General features: G+C 42.7%; 1 protein-coding gene across 1 annotated transcript; it reads left to right on the top strand.

Moving 5' to 3' along the window:
• Positions 1-474: 474 nt before the first annotated feature.
• On the top strand, positions 475-6,671 carry LOC139181309 (rhox homeobox family member 1-like). The gene is made up of 3 exons (XM_070784316.1): positions 475-952; positions 2,489-2,534; positions 6,440-6,671. The coding sequence occupies exons 1-3, from the start codon at positions 525-527 to the stop codon at positions 6,557-6,559; spliced, it is 594 nt and encodes a 197-aa protein (XP_070640417.1). The 5' UTR covers positions 475-524; the 3' UTR covers positions 6,560-6,671.
• Positions 6,672-20,379: the final 13,708 nt, after the last annotated feature.

Genomic DNA, 20,379 nt, shown 5'->3' with positions numbered 1-20,379 from the left:
AGTTAATTGTTTCACCTTCATCACTAGCCCGTGGCATGTGCAGGCTTCCAAATATTAAAGGTTGGACCCTGTAACAGACTGCAAACTTTCCCACAAGGGCTCTTACTATTACTGTGAGGTCTCATGCCTCCCACCCTTCCCCTACTCCTCCCCTCAAAATCAGCTTGCATTACCCAGGATAGCCCCTTCCTCAGGGTGGACACTCTGCAAGTGGGGAGTAGTGAACTGAACTGTAAACCAAAGCCCCAATTCCACAACACCCGTGCTCCCACCAGCACACTGATATTCCTGGGTGTCCCCATTTGGGGGCCACGCCCCAGCGCTTTCGCGCCTAAGCAAGTCTCACCCCTAGTGGCTAGCGGTAAAAAGAGAGCCAATAGCAATCGTTCAAGGCGGAGCGCGGAGTGGGGGGGTGAACCCAGCCCAGACCTTTATATACCGTACCAGGCACAGGCCCGAGGCGCTCGAGCTCTTTGCACTCAGCAGAGCTCGTAGAGGCACCGAGCTTCCACAGCGCACCAGCCATGGAGCCTCTGACCGGGGAGCACCAGTGTGGCCCCTACTGCCTGAGAGCTTGCACTTTGGATGTAAGACCTGCATTTGTGGAGGATCTAGTGCCAGAAGACAAAGAAGGCTGCTCGGTGGAAGGAGGAGGTCTGAGCTTCGTGGGTAACATGAATTACATGAACCTCCTCAACATGGGCTACTGGAACCAAGGTGGCACCTGGAACCACCAGCGTCGCAATGGCCACCAGGAGCCAGAGCAGGAGGCAGCTGAGGAACCAGCTGAGGAGCAAGCTGAGGAGCCAGGCTTGGTGATGGCTGTCGCCAAGGCCGAGCAGCCGGAGAGCCCGCCGCACCGTCGCAGGCAGAACAGGAAGTTCACGGGCCCGCAGCTGCGGGAGTTGGAGGACCTCTTCCAGGAGACTGAGTACCCGGACTTACTCACCAGGTACGTGGCGGGCTCTGGGGGCGCTGGGTCCCAGTGGGTTTGGGCTCATTTAAGTGTCCAGTTCAGTAGTGTTAAGGATATTAATATTGTTGGGCAAGCAAGCTGCAGAATTTTTTATCTTGCAAAACTAAAACTGGATGTGGAAGGCAAGCCACCATCCACCTCCCCCACCCCCTCAAGCCTCTGAGGACCATGTTTCTTTCTACTTTCTCTTTATATGAATTTCACTACTCTGGGTGCTTCATATAAGTGGAGTTGTACAGTGTTTGTCTTGTTGTAACTGGTTTATTTCACTTAGTATAATGTCCTCAGTATTCATCCATGTTGGAGCACATGTCGAAATTTCCTTCCTTTTTAGGGCTGAGTAATATTCCATTATACATGGATACTGCTGTTTATCTGTTCCTTTACTAATGAGCACTTGGGTTGCTTTTACCTTTTGGCTATTGTGAATAACGCTGCTATGAGCATGGGTGTGCAAATAACTGACTCACTGTTTTCAATTCTTTGAGGTTTATACCCAGAAATGGAATTGCTGAATCATATGGTAATTCCGATTTTAGGGTGTGGTTTTTTATTTTTTTTCCTTTTGAGCTACTGTTCTCTTTTCCATAGTGGCTGCACCATTTTACATTCCCACTCGGAGTGTACAAGGATTCTAATTTCTGCACATTCTTGCCAATGCTTTTTTTGTTTGTTTTTTGATTATTAGTCGTCTTAATGAATGTGAAGTGGTATCTCATTGTGATGTTGATCTGCATTTCCCTGTTTAGTGATGTTGAACATCCTTTAATGTGCTTATTCAAATCCTTTGCCCATTTTATGCTTTATAAAACTAATATATTTATTTTTCTGAATTTTTATTGTAGTAAAATACACATAATATAAAATTTGCTATCTTTACCATTTAAAATTTTTTTCATTTATATATTTTGAACTTGGTCTTAGTTGCATAGGACTTTTCTCTAGAGGCTGAGGCAGAGGGGGTCGGGGTGCGCGCTACTCTCTAAGTTGCAGTTCGCGGGCTTTTCGTTGCGCGGGCTTTTCATTACGTGGCTTTTGCTGCGGAGCGTGGGCTAGAGCGCCCCCTGGCTTCAGTAGTTTGCAGCACCTGCGCTTCAGTTCCTTCAGCTCCCAGGCTTTAGAGCACAGACTAGGTAGTTGTGGCCAGGCTTGGTTGCTCCGTGGCATGTGGAATCTTCCCTGATCCGGGATCAAACCCATTTCTCCTGCATTGGCAGGCGGAGTCTTTACCACTGAAACACCAAGGAAACCCCTTTACCATTTTTAACTGTACACTTCCATGATATTAAAATAAGTGCATTCTTATTGTGCAACTATCACCACCCTAACTGGAACTATGAACCCATTACATAGGAACAGTCTGGTCCCCCCTTCTCCCAGTCCCTGATAACCACTATTCTTCTTTCAGAGGGGGGAAGAATACAAATTTTAAAATAAGCATAAAACATATATCTATATATTTCATTTTATCTACAACTCAAATACTAAACACTTGTGCTTTTCTTTCCTCAGAAGGGAGATTGCGAGACGCTTGGGTGTGACTGCCACCAGAGTGCAGGTCAGTAAGCCTGAAAAAAACTTAGCAGGGCAGCCATTCTAAAACTTTGGGGATTTGAACACCTTGACCTGGATACTCTCGATACTCTCATGTTGTCTTTTTTATGTTGGCAAATAAGTTTTGATTTTAGTAGTCTTTGTGGGTAGCAAACTCCAGCTTATACATATTTCCTGTTACCAGAGGGAACATGATTTCCTAAAGGAAGAGAAAAAACGAAATGCTTTCCCTAATCTGTGTATAAAATTTAAATATATATATATTTACAAACATAGATACGTATATCTATATACATTGGAGAAGGCAATGGCACCCCACTCCAGTACTCTTGCCTGGAAAATCCCATGGATGGAGGAGCCTGGTGGGCTACAGTCCATGGGGTCGCTAGGAGTTGGACACGACTGAGCGACTTCACTTTCACTTTTCATTTTCCTGCATTGGAGAAAGAAATGGCAACCCACTCCAGTACTCTTGCCTGGAGAATCCCAGGGACAGAGGAGCCTGGTAGGCTGCCGTCTATGGGGTCCCACAGAGTCGGACACGACTGAAGCGACTTCGCAGCAGCAGCAGCAGCAGCATACATGTATATGTGTATATTCAGTAAGGTTCAACTCCTCCTAACAGTGGTATCCTCTAGGGAGCACTTCTGTGTGGAGTCATGTTGGGGCTCAGCCTGACTTTGGAAGTATTAAAATTAATATACAGAGGAGCAGGTTTTAAGAGGGTTCAATTGTACTAAATTATTTAAAACTCTTTGCTAAATGAGTGAATTGATAAATATCAGGGTGAGGAGTAATTTATCCACAGAACACATCATGTGAGTGACTAATAAATGTTTAGTTAAGCTGAGACTGATAGGGGAAGATAGTTTAAAAGTCTAATTGCCTGGCCCTCCTTCTTTTGTTTTTAAGTGTTTGGGATGGCAGTATAGAGAGTGGCAGCCCTAAATTTTAATTTTCTAGAATACTTGGATGTATCAATCTGAAAACATTGCTAGAATAGTCACATTATGATGAGAATGGGTGGAAAGTTTGCAAACTTTGGAAATTTGTCTAAAGAATAAAAGAGCAAAAAGAATAATTGAATTAATATTAATTGACCCAAGAAGTATGAAAAGGTTAGAGAAGAATTACAGATACTACCCAAATTCAACACTATGAATCTACTAAATGTATAAGTGAGTATTCTCTTGAGGAATTTCTAACATCTAAGGATGTTTTTCCCATTTTGGTAGGACTATTTTTTTAATTAGTTTATTTTAATTGGAGGCTAATTACTTTACAATAGTGTGGTGGTTTTTGCCACACATCGACATGAATCAGCCATGGGTGTACATGTGTCCCACCATCCTGAACCCCCCCCCCACCTCCCTCCCCACCCCACTCCCCTGGATTGTCCCAGCACACCTGCTTTGAGTGCCCTGCTTCATGCATCAAACTTGCACTGGTCATCTGTTTTGCATATGGTAATACACATGTTTCAATGCTATTCTCTCATATCATCCTACACTCGCCTTGTTGGTGAAGAGGCGAGTTTTATGGAATTTGTTTGGTGAGGGGTGGGTGGCCCTCATGTCAGGGTAGATTCCTAGCTATATTAATTTTAAACACTATTCATTCCCTCAGGCAGTGATAACTAATTTGTAGGTCCTGAAATCAAAAGGTGACCAAAAAACACCATAATTTTTATCAAAGCTTTATTTGCCCGAAAAGAAAAGAAAACCAGGACGAGAGTTGATTAGCTTTGCTACAGAGTGCATGCGTGAGCCAGGGACCAGCGCTACGGAGCCGGTGGCAGGGTGCCTGAAAAGCAGCCCACCAGTCAGCTTCTTGAGTATCGGCATCCTAACACCCCAACCTGGGCCCACAGGCCTGGCTCAGGTTGGAAAGGTTAGAAGGAGGTTAGGAAGACTTTCTCAGGCTGCCCAGGCATTTGCAGAAGAAAAGAAAAAGTTTAGTGACTTGTTTTCTCCCTCCCCAGGTTTACATGGTCCTCTTTTGGTGGTATTCTGAAGAGAATATGAGCCACAGGAAACAAATCAGGGGAAAACTTAGTATTCTCATCTATTTCCAAACCGTACAGCATGAATTTTCAGTAATACATGATTTTCCACCTTTCACTTGCAAATAGAGCTATTTTGTGAAACCAGTATTGGAAATACAGACCTAATGTGAGCCTAGGGCACAACCAGCTTTGGGCTTTGATTCTGTTTACAGAGATTTGACCACTGGTGGTACATTTAGAGCCCGAGCCCCTAAAATGAGCCCTGTTACACCAGCCTGGTTTAGACTATCCATGCAGCAGAGAAACTGCAAATCCTAAGAGAGAAGAATGAAAATGAGGTCTCAGGTAGGGAAAGAGGGCCCTTTGGGTCACTTAAACTTTACAGTTTGGGAACTTTCAAAAGGATTAAATACAGTGTCAACCCCCATTAACTAGGACATTGAGAGACGGTGAAGTCTGACAGTTTCGTTGGTTTGTTTGCAAAAATAGTGGACAGACTTAATTTTCAACCCTGCCCTCCAACTATAGTTCTCCTCCCCAAAGCAACCATTCTTTGCTTCATATAAATCTTATTTTTTAGTTTTTATTGGAGTATAGTTGATTTACATTGTTGTGTTAGTTTCAGGTGTACAGCAAAGTGGTTTTGTATAAATCTTAACAGAAGTATTCAATGCATATAAAGGCAATTATGTGTATATTCTTTAAAAAATATAAATGATATTTATACACACTGTTCTTCACCTTAATAATATAACTTGCTTAGAGAGCGTTCCATGTTGATAAAAAAAATCTATATTAATATATAATGGGCAGATATTTAGGGAGGAGCCATTTAATGATCCCTTGCTCTCATTGTTGTCCACTATCTTCCAAAAATGCCTGTTCCACCTTCTTGACTTAAGAATAAGGGATGGGATTGGGACCTCCTGGTTGAGTTGCAGCACCTAGGATAACCTGCCATGCTGGACACCAACAGCTCCAGTCCAGGATCCTGGAACTCCAGCCAGAGCAGAGTGAGCTGCCTTGGTCCCAAGCCCAGGAAGATTTGTAGGGTGGGGTAGGTTGGAACATGCAGGATTGACAATGGTGACCATGGTATGCCTCTTTCCTCTACACTCTTGGGTGGCCTAAGGTTTTCAAGAGTCTTTGTTAACTTGGGTTGAGTTGATCTCAACTTAACACTACAGGCTAAAATATCAAGGCAGTGTCTAGAGCTTCAGCAACTCTCATTTCCCAGTGAGACAAGTCACAACCCACCCTGGGCTCCTTTGCCAGACCACCTTTCTAACTCTTAAGACCTTTCAGAGGACTAATGACCCCTTAGACATCCTTCTGTTTAAAAATCCAACAAGTTCCTTCCTATTAATTATGTACTTCACACCAAAGATAGGCTTTTCAAATAGGGAGCCGTTCCCCTCAGTATGACCTTAAATAGATCCACTACTTACCATGTCTAAATCCACCCCCAACAAGATGACCCTCTCCCTAGTGAGGACAGGGCAGGAGGTAGCCAGATGGCTGATAATCAGCTGTCAGAATAGAGGCCATTCTTTATCCTGTTACTGGGCATTTTATCAATAGCAAGGACCCGGTACAACGATTTATAAATTAAACCTGCATCCAATACTTGGGAAAAAATTAGAATATGAAAATCTCATCAAGAGAGATAAAAATAATAATCTTATGCCAGAACTGGGCCCACAGCAGAGCTCATTAAGAGTGAACTGAAAAGGGGGGCGGGGGTGTGGTGGTTTAATTTTCCTGAGGTACTTTAGCAAGAAGGAAATAGCATCTCCTGATGCCCTTGGAAATCTCAGTCATATAAAGTTGCAAGCTATGCTTTTTGTATTATAACATTAACTGTTCAATACCCTAAACCAATCTTCTCTCCCCTCTGATTGTAGGTTTGGTTTAAGAATAGAAGAGCCAAGAGTCGGAGAAATGAGAGAGCAGCCGTGGTTCAAGCTCCAGCACCACCTGCTGCCATGAGGCACCTTTACCTCATCCTGTTGGATGGGTCCTAAGATCCCGTCCTGGTTCTGGAGCCATAATGGAGATGGGTTCTTCTGGTGCCACTGACACCTGGGCTGCCCGTGCTGCCCATGCCACCCATACTCCTCTACTTGTATTAGCAATAAAGAGACAAATTCTCAATATATTTGACTCTGTGTATCAAATGGGGCCAGTGGGTTGTGTGTGAAAATTGTTAAGGAAATGCCATTTCAACAGAATGACAAGGTGGCCTCCTTCCAGAAGTTTCCCAAGCACCCATGATGAGTTCGCACTGACCCATACATTCTCCATCTCTCTCATCACCCTCATCCTTATCCCCACCCTGTCCCTTTGGGACCACATACATAAGCACAATGGGGTGGCATGAGTCCCTAGTGTGAGAACAGGGTGTTTCCAGACAGGGATGAGCTCTGTTCATGCTGACAAGTTCAAGCTGAACACTGGAATCCTAAGGCCATCTTCCTTTGGGAGGCTGTTCGCAAGGATTTGTTGGAAGGTGATAGCCAAGCATTCATCCCACGTGCTCCAAATTCTGTTCACTGTCCTCTGTGGGGAGAAGATGGGGGAATAGGAGTCCTTTTGGCACATAGGTTCTGCTGCCTCAAAAGAAACATAACAGACCATCAGGCCAGAAAAAGGCATTTCTCCCTTTTTACCCTTCTCCCCCACCAGCCTGGGAAAGCATATTCTTCACTGTTTCCCAGCTCCGTTCAGTTCAGTTCAGTCACTTAGTCATGCCCGACTCTTTTCAACCCCATGAATTGCAGCACTCCAGGCCTCGCTGTCCATCACCAACTCCCAGAGTTCACCCAAACCCATGTCCATTGAGTCGGTGATGCCATCCAACCATCTCATCCTCTGTCTTCCCCTTCTCCTCCTGCCCTCAATCTTTCCCAGTATCAGGTCTTTTCAAATGAGTCAGCTCTTTGCATCAAGTGGCCAAAGTATTGGAGTTTAATTTTCAGCATCAGTCCTTCCAATGAACACCCAGGACTGATATCCTTTAGGATGGACTGGTTGGATCTCCTTGCAGTCCAAGGGACTCTCAAGAGTCTTTTCCAGCACCACAGTTCAAAAGCATCAATTCTTCGGCACTCAGCTTTCTTCACAGTCCAACTCTCACATCCATACGTGACTACTGGAAAAACCATAGCCTTGACTAGACAGACCTTTGTTGACAAAGTAGTGTCTCTGCTTTTTAATATGCTATCTAGATTGCTCATAACTTTCCTTCCAAGGAGTAAGCGTCTTTTAATTTCATGGCTGCAATCACCATCTGCAATGATTTTGGAGCCCCCCAAAATAAAGTCAGCCACTGTTTCCACTTTTTCCCCATCTATTTCCCATGAAGTGATGGGACCAGATGCCATGATCTTAGTTTTCTGAATATTGAGCTTTAAGCCAACTTTTTCACTCTCCTCTTTCACTTTCATCAAGAGGCTCTCTAGTTCTTTTTCACTTTCTGCCATAAGGGTGGTTACTGATATTTCTCCCAGTAATCTTGATTCCAGCTTGTGCTTCCTCCAGCCCAGTGTTTCTCATGATGTACTATCACAACTTCAATTTTGTCACCTTCAACATCCAATTTCTGCTCTTAAACACTAAAAGGGAACCTCTTGGTTTAATGGTGCTCCAAGTAAGAATAAGGAGATGTTTTCCACAATAATCACTCTTTGCAAAGAAGCAGTCACGCCTTTGCTTTATTCATATTGTTTCCTTTGTGTTAAATGACCAGGGTAAGAAAAATAGTAAATTTAGGAGAGTGAAAACCAGGCCTACTTTTCAAAAAGCATTCATTTCCTCTCAGCTGAACCCTTCTTGTTGAGTAATCTTTAGTAATGTGAGGCTCCTTAAATGAAGTTTGATACTAAAAGTGATTAAAGATTTCAGTGACTACAGATAAGGTGCTGTGGTTACATCAGAATTTCCTCTCATAGAAGTTAATCAAAAACCAGTTTCACAGCACTTCTGTGCTCACACATGAAGGAGACTGTTTTCTCAGGAAAGTGTACACTCTTTGCCACAGTGTCCACTAATTTTTGGGGCTGCCCAGGTGGCTCAGTGGTAAAGAATCCACCTGCCAATGCAGGAGATGCAAAACAAGTGGGTTTGATCTCTGAGTCAGGAAGATCCCCTGGAGAAGGAAATGTCAGCCCACTCCAGTATTCTTGCCTGCAGAATCCCGTGGGCAGAGGAGCCTGGCGGGCTACAGTTCATGACTGAGCTGTAAGGACATGAGCTGTACAGGACATGACTGAGTGACTAAACAAGCTCTAATTTTTATTCCGTCTTACCACTTTTTTCACTTGTGAGTGTCAAATGTCACAAAGTGCTTGTTATGTCAGGCTTCCACAGAGAGAAGGATGTTACTGCTACCCAGAGACATCAGGACTTGTTGGGAGTGGGAGAAATTTGAGAATGTTCCCATGTATGCCCACTGTCATTCTCACCAGATGATTTTGAAATCAAAAATTCTTTTTTCCAGGAGGGTTCAGGATGGGGAACACATGTATACCTGTGGTGGATTCATTTTGATATTTGGCAAAACTAATGCAATATTGTAAAGTTTAAAAATAAAATAAAATTTTAAAAAAATAAAATAAAAATTAAAAATTAAAAAAAATCAAATAAGTAAAAAAAAAAAAAATTATTATTTCCTAGTATTGACCACTATCTTTTTTTTATTTTTATTACTTATATTTATTTGGCTGCACCAGGTTTTAGTTGCAGCATGCTGGATCTTGGATCCCTGACCAGGGATCGAACCCCAGCTCCCTGCACTGGGAGTGTGGAGTCTTAGTCACCAGACCACCAGGGAAGTCCCACCACTGTCCTTTTTAAAACATTAGGTTTCTCAGTACTTTAAGGACCCTCAAACTACAAGGCCTGTACAAGAAAGCTTCAGGACACTGTCAGACCCACTCCTAAGCCTTTCTCCACTCTGGCTACAGTGGAAAGGACCACATTCAGCCTTTCCAACCTGTGACTGAAAGCCAGAGAGTACTCAGCACAAATCCTCCAATCAACACTTACAGTAAGTCTGATACACACTAACGAAGAACACTTGTTTTTTTAAATGCTCAGGCTGCCTGGGAGAAACAAAAAAAAGGGGGGGGGATATCTATCCTGTAAGTGCTGGTATCTTTATCATACAGTTTTATTATTTTTTTGGGGGGGGGGTGCAGTGGAGCACACAGGATCTTAGTTCCATTACCAGGGATCGAATCCATGCGCCCTGTAGTAGAAGTGTGGAGTGCTAACCAATGAACAGCCAGTGAAGTCTCCATTCTTTTTTAAAACATGTCTGTACTTCTTTCAGGTGCCAGATGAATTAAGGCAGAGAGGTGGTATGAGGCATAAGAAATCAACAAAACAGGGACTTTCCGGTGGTCCACTGGCTAAGATTCTGAGCTCCTGGTGCAGGAGGCCCCAGGTTCGATCCTGGTTGGGGAACTAGATCCCACATGCCCCAACTATCACTTGACACGCCACCACTAAAGATTCCACGTGCCAAAACTAAGACCTCGTACAGCCAAATAAATAAATATATCTTTAAAATGAAAAGAAATAAGCAAAACATTGATGTAGCTAATAATTTACCCTTACTCTAGGTTTGCCAAGAAATAGGTCTTCTAAAATTAATCCCCCAATTTAATTAGTGCCCCAAAGAGAACTTCTCTCAAGGTACATTTCAAACATCCCAAAGACATAGATCAGAAATCAATTATTCTGACATAAGAAATAACCTGGATTAATAAAAAAAAATCTTTAGAAACTGGCTACCAACAACTACATAGAACTGAGGTAGGTTGTCTTTGCAGATGTTCATTTTGGCTAAAAAGTTGTATATAAGCATCATCTTATAAAGGAGTGCAGTAGATTCAGCCTATTACAATAGTAATAGTTCTAGATGTAGTGTTGCTTTCTAAAATTTTCCACAATGAAGAATACATGCCAGTGAACTTTCAAACTAGTAATGTTGGTGATCAAATAAAAGTGAGAGTCACTCAGTCATGTTCAACTCTTTGCGACCCCATGGACTGCAGCCCACAAGGCTCCTCTGTCCATGGAATTCTCCAGGCCAGAATACTGGAGCAGGTAGCTGTTCCCTTGTTCAGGGGATCTTCCCAACCCAGAGATCGAACCCAGGTCTCCCACATTGCAGGAGGACTCTTTACAATCTGAGCCATCAAGGAAGCCCAGAAAGAAGGTACTGTCAACTAAAAAAATTTACAACCTAAAAGTTGGGAATAATGTTTTATTTGGTGGACAAAACTGAGGACTTTAAGCCAGAAAGTCTCTCAGATAGTTCTGAGGGATGACTCCAAACAGGTAAAGGAGGAGCCAAGCTACATAAAAAACCAGGTAGTTGGAATATCAAAAGATTACTGTTAATTCAAGAAAACCAAATATTTAGCACTTTTCTGTGTATGGGAAGATGCAAGAGTCTGGGCTTATGGAAATCATTCCTTTGAAAGGCACCTCAGCTATCTGGGCCGCTGTCCAGCTTTTCTCAGTCCTGAATCCCCTCAGGGTGCACTGTTGTGGGAGGGCCACGGTGGCTGTCAGCTTGATGACTGCAACATCCTTTGTTTACTGATATGGCAGGTGACATTTCTCATTCACATTATGAACTGGCTAGGGGCTTCCCACATGGCTCAGTGGTAAAGAATCCACCTGCCAGTGAAGGAGACATGGTTCAATCCCTGGGTCAGGAAGATCCCCTGGAAAAGGGCACGGCAACCCACTCCAGTATTCTTGCCTGGAGAATCCCATGGACAGAGAAGGCTGGCGGGCTACAGTCCATGGGGTCACACAGAGTTGGACACAACTGAAGCGACTTAGCATGGAAACAACATGAACTGTTTGAGGGGAAAAACTTTTTTTATAAACCAGATTCATGTAAACTGGATCTTGATTCAAACAAATATAATGAGAACCTTGGAGGTCTAACTCAGAAGTGCCTGACAATCAAAATCCAAGATCTTATTTTTTTTTAATTTTATTTATTTGACTGCACCTGGTCTTAGTTACAGCATGTGGGATCTAGTTCCCTGACCAGGGATCAAATCCAGGTCCCCTGCATTGGGAGTGCAGAGTCCCAGCCGCTAGACCACTGGGGCAGTCCCCCTTTAACTGCAAATACTCGGAAACAAAGGGCAGGGGGAAAAGAAGGAACCAGAAACAATCTTATCAGGCAATACAAGAGTGTGGTCCCTCCAAACAGATGTGAAAAGTGACTTTTTAAATTAAGAGAATAGTTCCTATAAATATATACAAAATAGGGCAATGAAGTTTGTTTTGAGTTGTCTTCAAAAAACAAAACTACATTTGCCTGAATTCTGATTATGGGGTGCTGTGCTTACTACAGGGCATACACAGAGCACACATACTGAACACCATGCTGTCATCTGGTGCTGATGCAGCTCCTCTAGAAAATCTCAGACCCTGGAAGTGAAATAATGAAGCTAAAATAGAATCCTTCCCTGAATTTCCTGATTGGTAAGTTCAGCTTGGTGCACACCATGGACTGGGGGGGCTCAAAACCTTGAGTGGGACTTCCTTCATGGCTCAGGGGTAAAGAATTTGCCTGCCAGTGCAGGGGATACGGGTTAGATCCCCGGTCCAGGAAGAACCCACATGCCTCAGGGCAACTAAGCCTGTGTGCCACCACTACTGTGTCTCTGCCACCGTACTGTTCCCGGGGCCCAGATTCATCCAGCTCTGGGCATGCTAAGGCAGGTTCAGCTCTTCAGCACTTACCACCCCCACCGTGCACAGAACTCTTTCCTTCAAAGAGCTGTTGACTTCAAGTTCCTCACTCAGCCTCAGCACTAACGCCCTTACCCTCCACCCTTAAGGCATGCAGTCTCCTAGAGTTCACTCCCGCACAGCAAACGTCAGAGGGTTGAGAAAGGGGATGCCACGCCTACCGGATCACAGAAGCTGTGATTCCATGACAACAGCCATTTCCTCCAATCTCCTGGCAAAGCCAAGCCTGCCCCCTGGAAGCAAAACTCATGAACAACAGCCTGCTGCACACACGTGTTGAATAAGCTTAAGGAAAGACGGCTAATAGCTTGGAAAACTTAATTATGCCAATAGGAATACAAAAGATTTTTAAAGCCCATTCTTTCATGTTTCACAAACAAGAGGATACAAGTGATTTAAAAGGTGGTATTCAGGCATGGGTAGCACACTGCTACACTCAGCCCCCTCCAAACCTCAGCCCCCAGAAAAAACTAGGGCCTGTTTGAGCACTGCAGAGTTGGAACTTGATTTTCTTACTTTCTTTTTTTTTTTTTTTTAGGGCTATTTTCTTTTTTTTTTTCTTTTTTAATTTAATTTTATTTTTTAACTTTACAATATTGTATTGGTTTTGCCATATATCGAAATGAATCCGCCACAGGTATACATGTGTTCCCCATCCTGAACCCTCCTCCCTCATCCCTCCCCATACCATCCCTCTGGGTCGTCCCATTGCACCAGCCCCAAGCATCCAGTATCATTGGGAGAATGGCGTTGAAATATGTATAATATCATATATGAAACGAGTTGCCAGTCCAGGTTCAATGCATGATACTGGAACTTGATTTTCTATTCCAGGCCCAAGAATCTTGGTTTAGGAAAGTCCCTGGTGGTCCAGTGGCTAAGACTCCATGCTCGCATTGCAGGGGGCCCAGGTCTGATCTCTGGTCAGGGAACTAGATCCCACATGCCACAACTAAGATCTAATACCACCAAATAAATAAATTTTAAAAAAAGAAAGAATCTTGGTTTAGGTGTGGGGAGCAGGGAACGTAGCCAAGATAGCGACCAAGGAAGAGTCTCTATCCCATTCCCCTTGAATATGGTTGTAAAAGGAGTGAAGCAAAGGATACTTTGAAATTAGAAGTGGAAAAAGAAGCTGTAGTAACTAGAGGGAGAAAGAAATCCATGTCAATGGCTGGGCACAGAGTTGTTGCTGGGATGTAGGGAGCTGGGTGTTCAGCTGGGCTGGGAGGTAGCCAGCGGGACACAAGTAGATGACTCTGACCAGCTGAGCTTTATAAAACAAAAAAAATACAGAAAAAGGAAAAACAGAACTCAGGTTCATGTGCAAATGAGTCCCTAACATTTTCCACAGCTCCCATCACAAGATCAAGCAGCAGAGTTGTCTTTTTCTCCCTGGTTTACCCTCCTTTTAACTCAAAAAATTCACATGAAGCAATTTCACCAGGATTGAAATACTCATAAGGAAGGAGGGAAACTTAAGACAGGAAAAGAGTCTAAAAATGTGATTGCTTCTGGCCCAGTCTCCAGTCTCAGCACCCTTCGAAACAGCCAGGTTCCATTTTGTTATTCTAACCAGAAGAAGGATGTCTCAGGAGTTCCATGGACCCATTCATTCACATCCAAACCTCAACTCCAGTCGGAACTCAGAAAGAAATACTGAAAGGTGCCAAGTTAGTTCTCACATATTCTGTCAAATTAAGGATTCACTTTAATATAGTCTCATGCAATATTTCTGGATAAAATTAAACAGATCAAATGATTGGCTATTGATGAGGGATTTTTTTGTTTTCTTTTACAATAGCTGCACTATTTAAATGATTTCCCTTTTCTCTGCATTGTATATTTTTTATTTGATTCATTCATGCATTAGTTTATCAGAATTTAAGACCACATATAACATATGTGTGCATGCTAAGTTGCTTCAGTCGTGTCCAACTCTTTGTGACCCATGGACAATAGCCCACCAGGCTCCTCTGTCCATGGGATTTCCCGGGCAAGAATACTGGAGTGGATTGTCATGCCCTCCTCCAGGGGATCTTTCCAACCCAGAAATCAAACCCGCATCTTGTAAGTCTCTTGCATTTGCAGGCGTGCTCTTTACCACTGCAGATAAGATGCATATAATACAGTAAGAAAAAAAGTTAACTGTGGATTAAGCTGTCCTTTTTAAAAGAGAAAGTGATTTCCTTTTTCCTGGGTGAATGATAAGCAGCCTATGAACAAATCAGAATCTGGAAGTCTCACACTTTTATTTATTTTTAATTTAAAAAGAATTTCTTTTTGGCCATGCCACTTAGCATACAGGATCTTAGTTCCATGACCAGAGATGGAACCCGAGCCCCCTGCATTGGAACTGTGAAGTTTTAACCACTGGACCAGCAGGGGAGTCCGTGGAAGTCTCACACTTTTAAAAGCAAGATAAAAACAAAGCATGAATATAGTCAGCATTTCTGCTGATTTGAACCCAGAGTTTTCAAGGTGCACATCTTTAATTTATTTTAATACATCAGTACGGTTTGCTTGGCTAAACTATATGTTTTAAATATATATGAAGGTACTTTGTGGAGTGTTCAATGCAATTTCATAGGCCTGCACTCAGAAGTCCAGTTATTTCATAGTTAAAGCAAAATAAAAAACAAAACAAACTTGAATGCATGAAATACCAGAGTTCCATATTTAAAATATACATTTGTCCTTAAAGAAATAGTAAATGAACGGTACATTTATCTTTGAATATCGGTTGTTGGTAAATAGGTATATACCTATAATATAGTATATATATAATATACTATACCTATATATATCTATGGAAACAGTGACAGACTATTTCCTTGGGCTCCAAAATCACTGAAGATGGTGACTGCAGCCATGAAATTAAAAGACGCTTACTCCTTGGAAGAAAAACTATGACCAACCTAGACAGCATATTAAAAAGCAGAGACATTACTTTACCAACAAAAGTCTGTCAAAAGTCAAAGCTATGGTTTTTCCGGTAGTCATGTATGGATGTGAAAGTTAAGCTGAGCACTGAAGAACTGATGCTTTTGAACTGTGGCGTTGGAAAAGACTCTTAAGAGTCCCTTGGACTGCAAGGAGATCCAACCAGTTCATCCTAAAGGAAATCAATCCTGAATAATCATTGGAAGGACTGATGTTGAAGCTGAAACTCCAATACTTTGGCCACTTGATGCGAAGAGCTGACTCATTTGAAAAGACCCTGATGCTGGGAAAGATTGAGGGCAAGAGGAGAAAGGGATGACAGAGGATGAGATGGTTGGATGGCATCACCGACTCAACGGACATGAACTTGAGTAAACTCCGGGAGTTGGTGATGGACAGGGAGGCCTGGCGTTCTGCAGTCCATAGGGTCACAGAGTCAGACAGTGTGACTGAACTGACTGAACTGTTGCGTATTACCATGGGAGACAGTGTCCAGTTTTGGTTAAGAACATAGGATTTTTAACATCAGCAAAGTTTTTTTCATCTGGCTTCGTGTACCAGGTTACCCTTTCTGAGTCACAACCATCTGATCTATGAAATGGGAGAAAAAATAGTTCTCCTGTGCAGAAATGTGATAAGGAAAGTGAGCATGAAAGTATTGGCTATTGTTATTATTATTACCACCTGCAAAATACAAATTTCCCCACAGCCTCACAAACATTATGCTTTATCGTTTTAAATTTGTTTTTGTTTGTTAAATAGGTATAAAATGCTATTTATTGTATCTGCACTTCCTTGTTACATGATGAGGTTTATATAGTCTTTTTATTATTATTTTATTTATTTTGCTGTACCAGGTCTTATTGTGGCATGTGGGATCTATTTCCCCAACCAGGGATTGAACCTGGGCCCCCTGCATTGAGAGCACAGAGTCTTGGCCACTGGACCAGTGGCGAAGTCCCTATACCTTTTTCAAGTGTTATCTTCTGTGTGCTTTTTGTCTTGTGATACCTGTTCTCTTCCTCATTGAGCATTCAGATATTTGGTCTTATTCACTCAAAATTTACTCATTTTAAAGATATTACTAAAGTAAGTAATGCTTCATTCACTGCATATATTTCCCCTATTCTTCTGTTTTCCTCTTTTTCTTAGTGTTGTGGTCCATGTTTTTGTTTCTGATTTTGTTTTTACTTCAGAACTTTAAAATTTTCCTCTCTCATAGTTGGCATTACATTTTATTAAATAATTGTGTTGTGAAGATTTGTTTATTCCATATTTTGATTTGATTTTACCTGATTTTAACCAGTTAATCTTGCTGAGATGTATGACGCTTCATAGTTGGAAAAGCTAGAAAGCTGAGGATAGGAAATAACACCTCCCTTGTACCATTGCTGTGACCAGTAGGAAAGGCAGTGTGTGTAGTGTACAACGAGGTGTCTGAAGGTACAGAGAAGGCTCAGTACTGTGATGGGAAAACAGTTATTTCAAGTTGCTGCCTAGGCACTGGACAGTAAGACAACCCTGGACACTTAGATGAGGACCTGAGCTTAGGATTCCCACCCCAAGTTCCTGCTTTAGTGTTTCCAGGACACCTTTTAAAATAACTGCTTAGGGATTTCCCTGGTGGTCCAGTCTCTAAGACTCTGCACTCCTAATGCAACAGACTTGGGTTCAATTCCTAGTCAGGGAACTAGACCCCACATGCTGCAACTAAGACCCAGTGCAGCTAAATAAATAAAAAAAAATAAAATGGTAAACAAAACAAAGCAAACACTTCCTTCTTAAAAGATTAAAAGAACTACTTAGATTTTAACCCCCCAAGCCCCCAGCCAAAATTACTGACCTCTGCCCACCTTCTAAGTCCAGGGGCTTGCCGCCCTATTTTCTACCTCCATGCTTGTGACCTGGGGTGGAGAACTCCCCTTCCCCCAGGTCACTGCTCCTCCTAACCCCCTTTCTGGGGTTTGTAAGTAATAAACCTTGTGGCTTTACTTCCTTTGTGTGAGTGTTTGGAAACTGTACCTTCAATCAAAATATCCCTGGGATTTTCCCTTTCCCAAGATGGGAGCTCAGATGCTGAGGTAACTACCTGCCAACCCCGAGTAGGTGACTTGAGGCAAGGAAAAGACTTTAATCGGGGAGCTGGCAGACCAAGAAGATTGCAGGCTAGCACCTCAAAATAACCATCTTATTGGGGTCTGGATGCCAGTTTCTTTGATAGATCAGAGACGGAGGGTGGTGAGGAAGCAAAGTAAAAAAGCCATGAATCTTGCAAACATCTCCTAGAATGGCAAGCCTCAGGCAGGGGATGTATTAATTTCTTCCTTCCTACCATTCACAAGTGGACAGGGTTCTGAGCAAAGGCATTTTAACAATCAGGCAGAAGGGCAGGATTCTCTGAGGCAAACCATTCTGTATGATTATAATAACAAAAGCAACGCGAGGCAAGTCAAAGAAACAGTTCCAACATGGAGTCAGAATTGGCTTCCTCCCTGCAACAAGGATACAGTATTAAGTTCCTTCCAAACTTTAAGAGGGTATAATCCGGGACTTCCCTGGTAGTTCAGTGGCTAGGACTCCGTGCTCCCAATGGAGGGGGCCAAGGTTCGATCCCCGGTCAGGTGGTCCCTAGATCCCACATGCCGGAACTAAGAGTTAGCATGCCACAACTAAAGATCCTGCACGCTGAAATAAAGATGGAAGATCCCCCATGCTGCAACTAAGACCCAGTGAAGCCAAATAAAAATTATAAAAATAAATATTAAAAAAAGAAAATAAAATACGGTAGGAAAGCTGTTCCTCTGTTGACCAAATACCTGATGGTGATATCTTGGTGTTGTTCTCTTCTTCCAGTCAGGTCCATGGTCATTAGCCTGAAAACGCCAGGGTTGCCTGAGAGTCTTGACCAACCCTACCCCAAACACAAGTTCTTACAAGTAAGAGAAAAGAGTGGGCTTCTGGGGGTGGGGCTGTTTTCTCAGAAATAAGGTACATTATTAGACCTGGAAGGGAAAGATATGCTGAATAAAGCTTTCTCCTAGACCACATGGTAGGTATCATACAGCAAGATGCACACAATATATCAAAGAAACTCTTAAACACATTAAAAATCACATTATTTTTCTTGCAAAAGTAATACTCCATGTTCTCATTGTATTCGTTACCTTTTACCTACTGTCTTTGGGATGCAGTTCATTGTAGTCATATAGTGTCACGGAGGGGGGAATTTCCCCCTTTCTTTCTGGGTTCTTTTGGCTAGTCTAATAATTAAATTGACAGAAGGCATATTAACAGGAGGAAAAAAAAAAATTTAATTCATATGTACAGAAAGAAAGATGAAAGTCTTAGTCACCCAGTCATGTCTGACTCTTTTTGACCCATGAACGGTAGCCCACCAGGCTCTTCTGTCCATGGGATTTCCCAGACAAGAATACTGGACTGGGTTGCCATTCCCTTCTCCAAGGGGATCTTCCCGACCCAGGGCTCAAACCTGGGTCTCCTGCATTGCAGGCAGATTCTTTAACACTAGTGCCACCTGAGAAGCCCCATATGTATGGAGGTCTCATACAAATAGGGCTTAAGAAGTGACCAAGGAAGGCAGTTTGGGGTGTTTTGTTTTTAAGACAAAGAAACAATAAATCTGTGAGGAACTGACAGGACAAAGAAATTTAGCCTGGAAGCTTAATTAGAGGAATATAAGCAAAGCTTGGGTTTGGGGTAGTAAACTAGTAAAGAAGTAACCGAGTTTATTTGCACAGGCTTCTCAGCCTTGATGTCCTGTCTCTGGTGATAAGGATGTCTCTCCCCTGGTATACAGAGTAAATTTTGCAAGGGAGATTTATTTCTTGCTTTCAGCCGGGATAGAGAAGAGGGTCAGAGTGTTCCTCTCACACCAGCCCTTTCGAAAGTAACAGTTTGAAAAAATACTTTATTTATCTGGCTGCACTGGGTCTTGGTTGTAGCATTCAGGATCTTTGTTTTAGTTGTGGCATGTGGGATCTTAGTTCCCTGACCAGGGATCGAACCCAGGCCTGTTTTAGCCACTGGGTCACCAGGGAATTCCCTCAAGTAACTTGAATTCAAAATAATCAATATGCCACGGTGGCATGTTCTGGGGTGGCCTACTCTGAGCCCCCAAAATAGAAACCACATGATCACTTAAAATGTTTTATCTGATCTCTTTGTAAAACAAGTTTAATACTTGGTCTCTTATGTTTTCTGAAAGTAAGAAGGTTCCTACCAAGAAACAAAACAGCAAACGGTACAAAATAAATTCAGACTAACAAAACAACAGGTACCTAAGTTACCACAACTGAATTCACCATTAAGATCTGCCTGGCCATTTTCTCAGTTCAACCCTTAAAAACAACAACTTGGTATTTAATCTGGAACCAAGGTTTGTGGAAATTCCTGAAGTCATTTGGCTCATCCACAAACATGAGCCTCTAGAGGTGAAGGACAAAAATATACCAAAGAAACCTTTAATGATGATAGATTATACAACACAGCTTTGGATTTATTCTATAAAGAATTTTCCTTCATTTTTGCTTTCTACCAAAACACACCAAAATACTGATCGCAGAGAGACAGCAGTGAGTGATCCTGAAGAGAGATGATATTAATAGTTCCCTGCCTAGGAACCGAACTGGGGCAACCTGGATGAAAACCCTAGCCACCAGACCACCAGAGGCTAGAAGCTAGAAGCTAGAAGCAAAGTGGCCCTGGCTCTTTCCCTCCCATTTGAAAGCAAGAATGTCTCAAGGAGGCAACAACTGCAAAAACAGGTACAAAGTTTATTATTAGAGACATAGCATAACAGCAACCCACTCCAGTACTCTTGCCTGGAAGGTCCCATGGACGGAGGAGCCTGGTGGGCTGCAGTCCATGGGGTCGCTAAGAGTCCAATACGACTGAGCAACTTCACTTTCACTTTTCACTTTCATGCATTGGAGAAGGAAATGGCAACCCACTCCAGTGTTCTTGCCTGGAGAATCCCAGGGACGGGGCAGCCTGGTGGGCTGCCGTCCATGGGGTCGCACAGAGTCGGACACGACTGAAGTGACTTAGCAGCAGCAGCAGCAGCATAATCTGGGGGAGAGTACACAGAGAAACAGGC

Source organism: Bos indicus, chromosome X (genome assembly GCF_029378745.1).
Source record: "Bos indicus isolate NIAB-ARS_2022 breed Sahiwal x Tharparkar chromosome X, NIAB-ARS_B.indTharparkar_mat_pri_1.0, whole genome shotgun sequence".
In the NCBI taxonomy this organism is placed as follows: domain Eukaryota; kingdom Metazoa; phylum Chordata; class Mammalia; order Artiodactyla; family Bovidae; genus Bos; species Bos indicus.
Note: the sequence above shows the minus strand (reverse complement) of the source record. Positions and strands in the feature narration are given on the sequence as shown.

Excerpts from the sequence above, each read along its gene's own strand:
- LOC139181309 (XM_070784316.1), top strand. The coding sequence starts at position 525 with ATGGAGCCTCTGACCGGGGAGCACCAGTGTGGCCCCTACTGCCTGAGA. Across the intron at positions 953-2,488 it reads TACCCGGACTTACTCACCAG|AAGGGAGATTGCGAGACGCT; the intron begins GTACGTGGCGGG and ends TTCTTTCCTCAG. Across the intron at positions 2,535-6,439 it reads TGACTGCCACCAGAGTGCAG|GTTTGGTTTAAGAATAGAAG; the intron begins GTCAGTAAGCCT and ends CTCTGATTGTAG.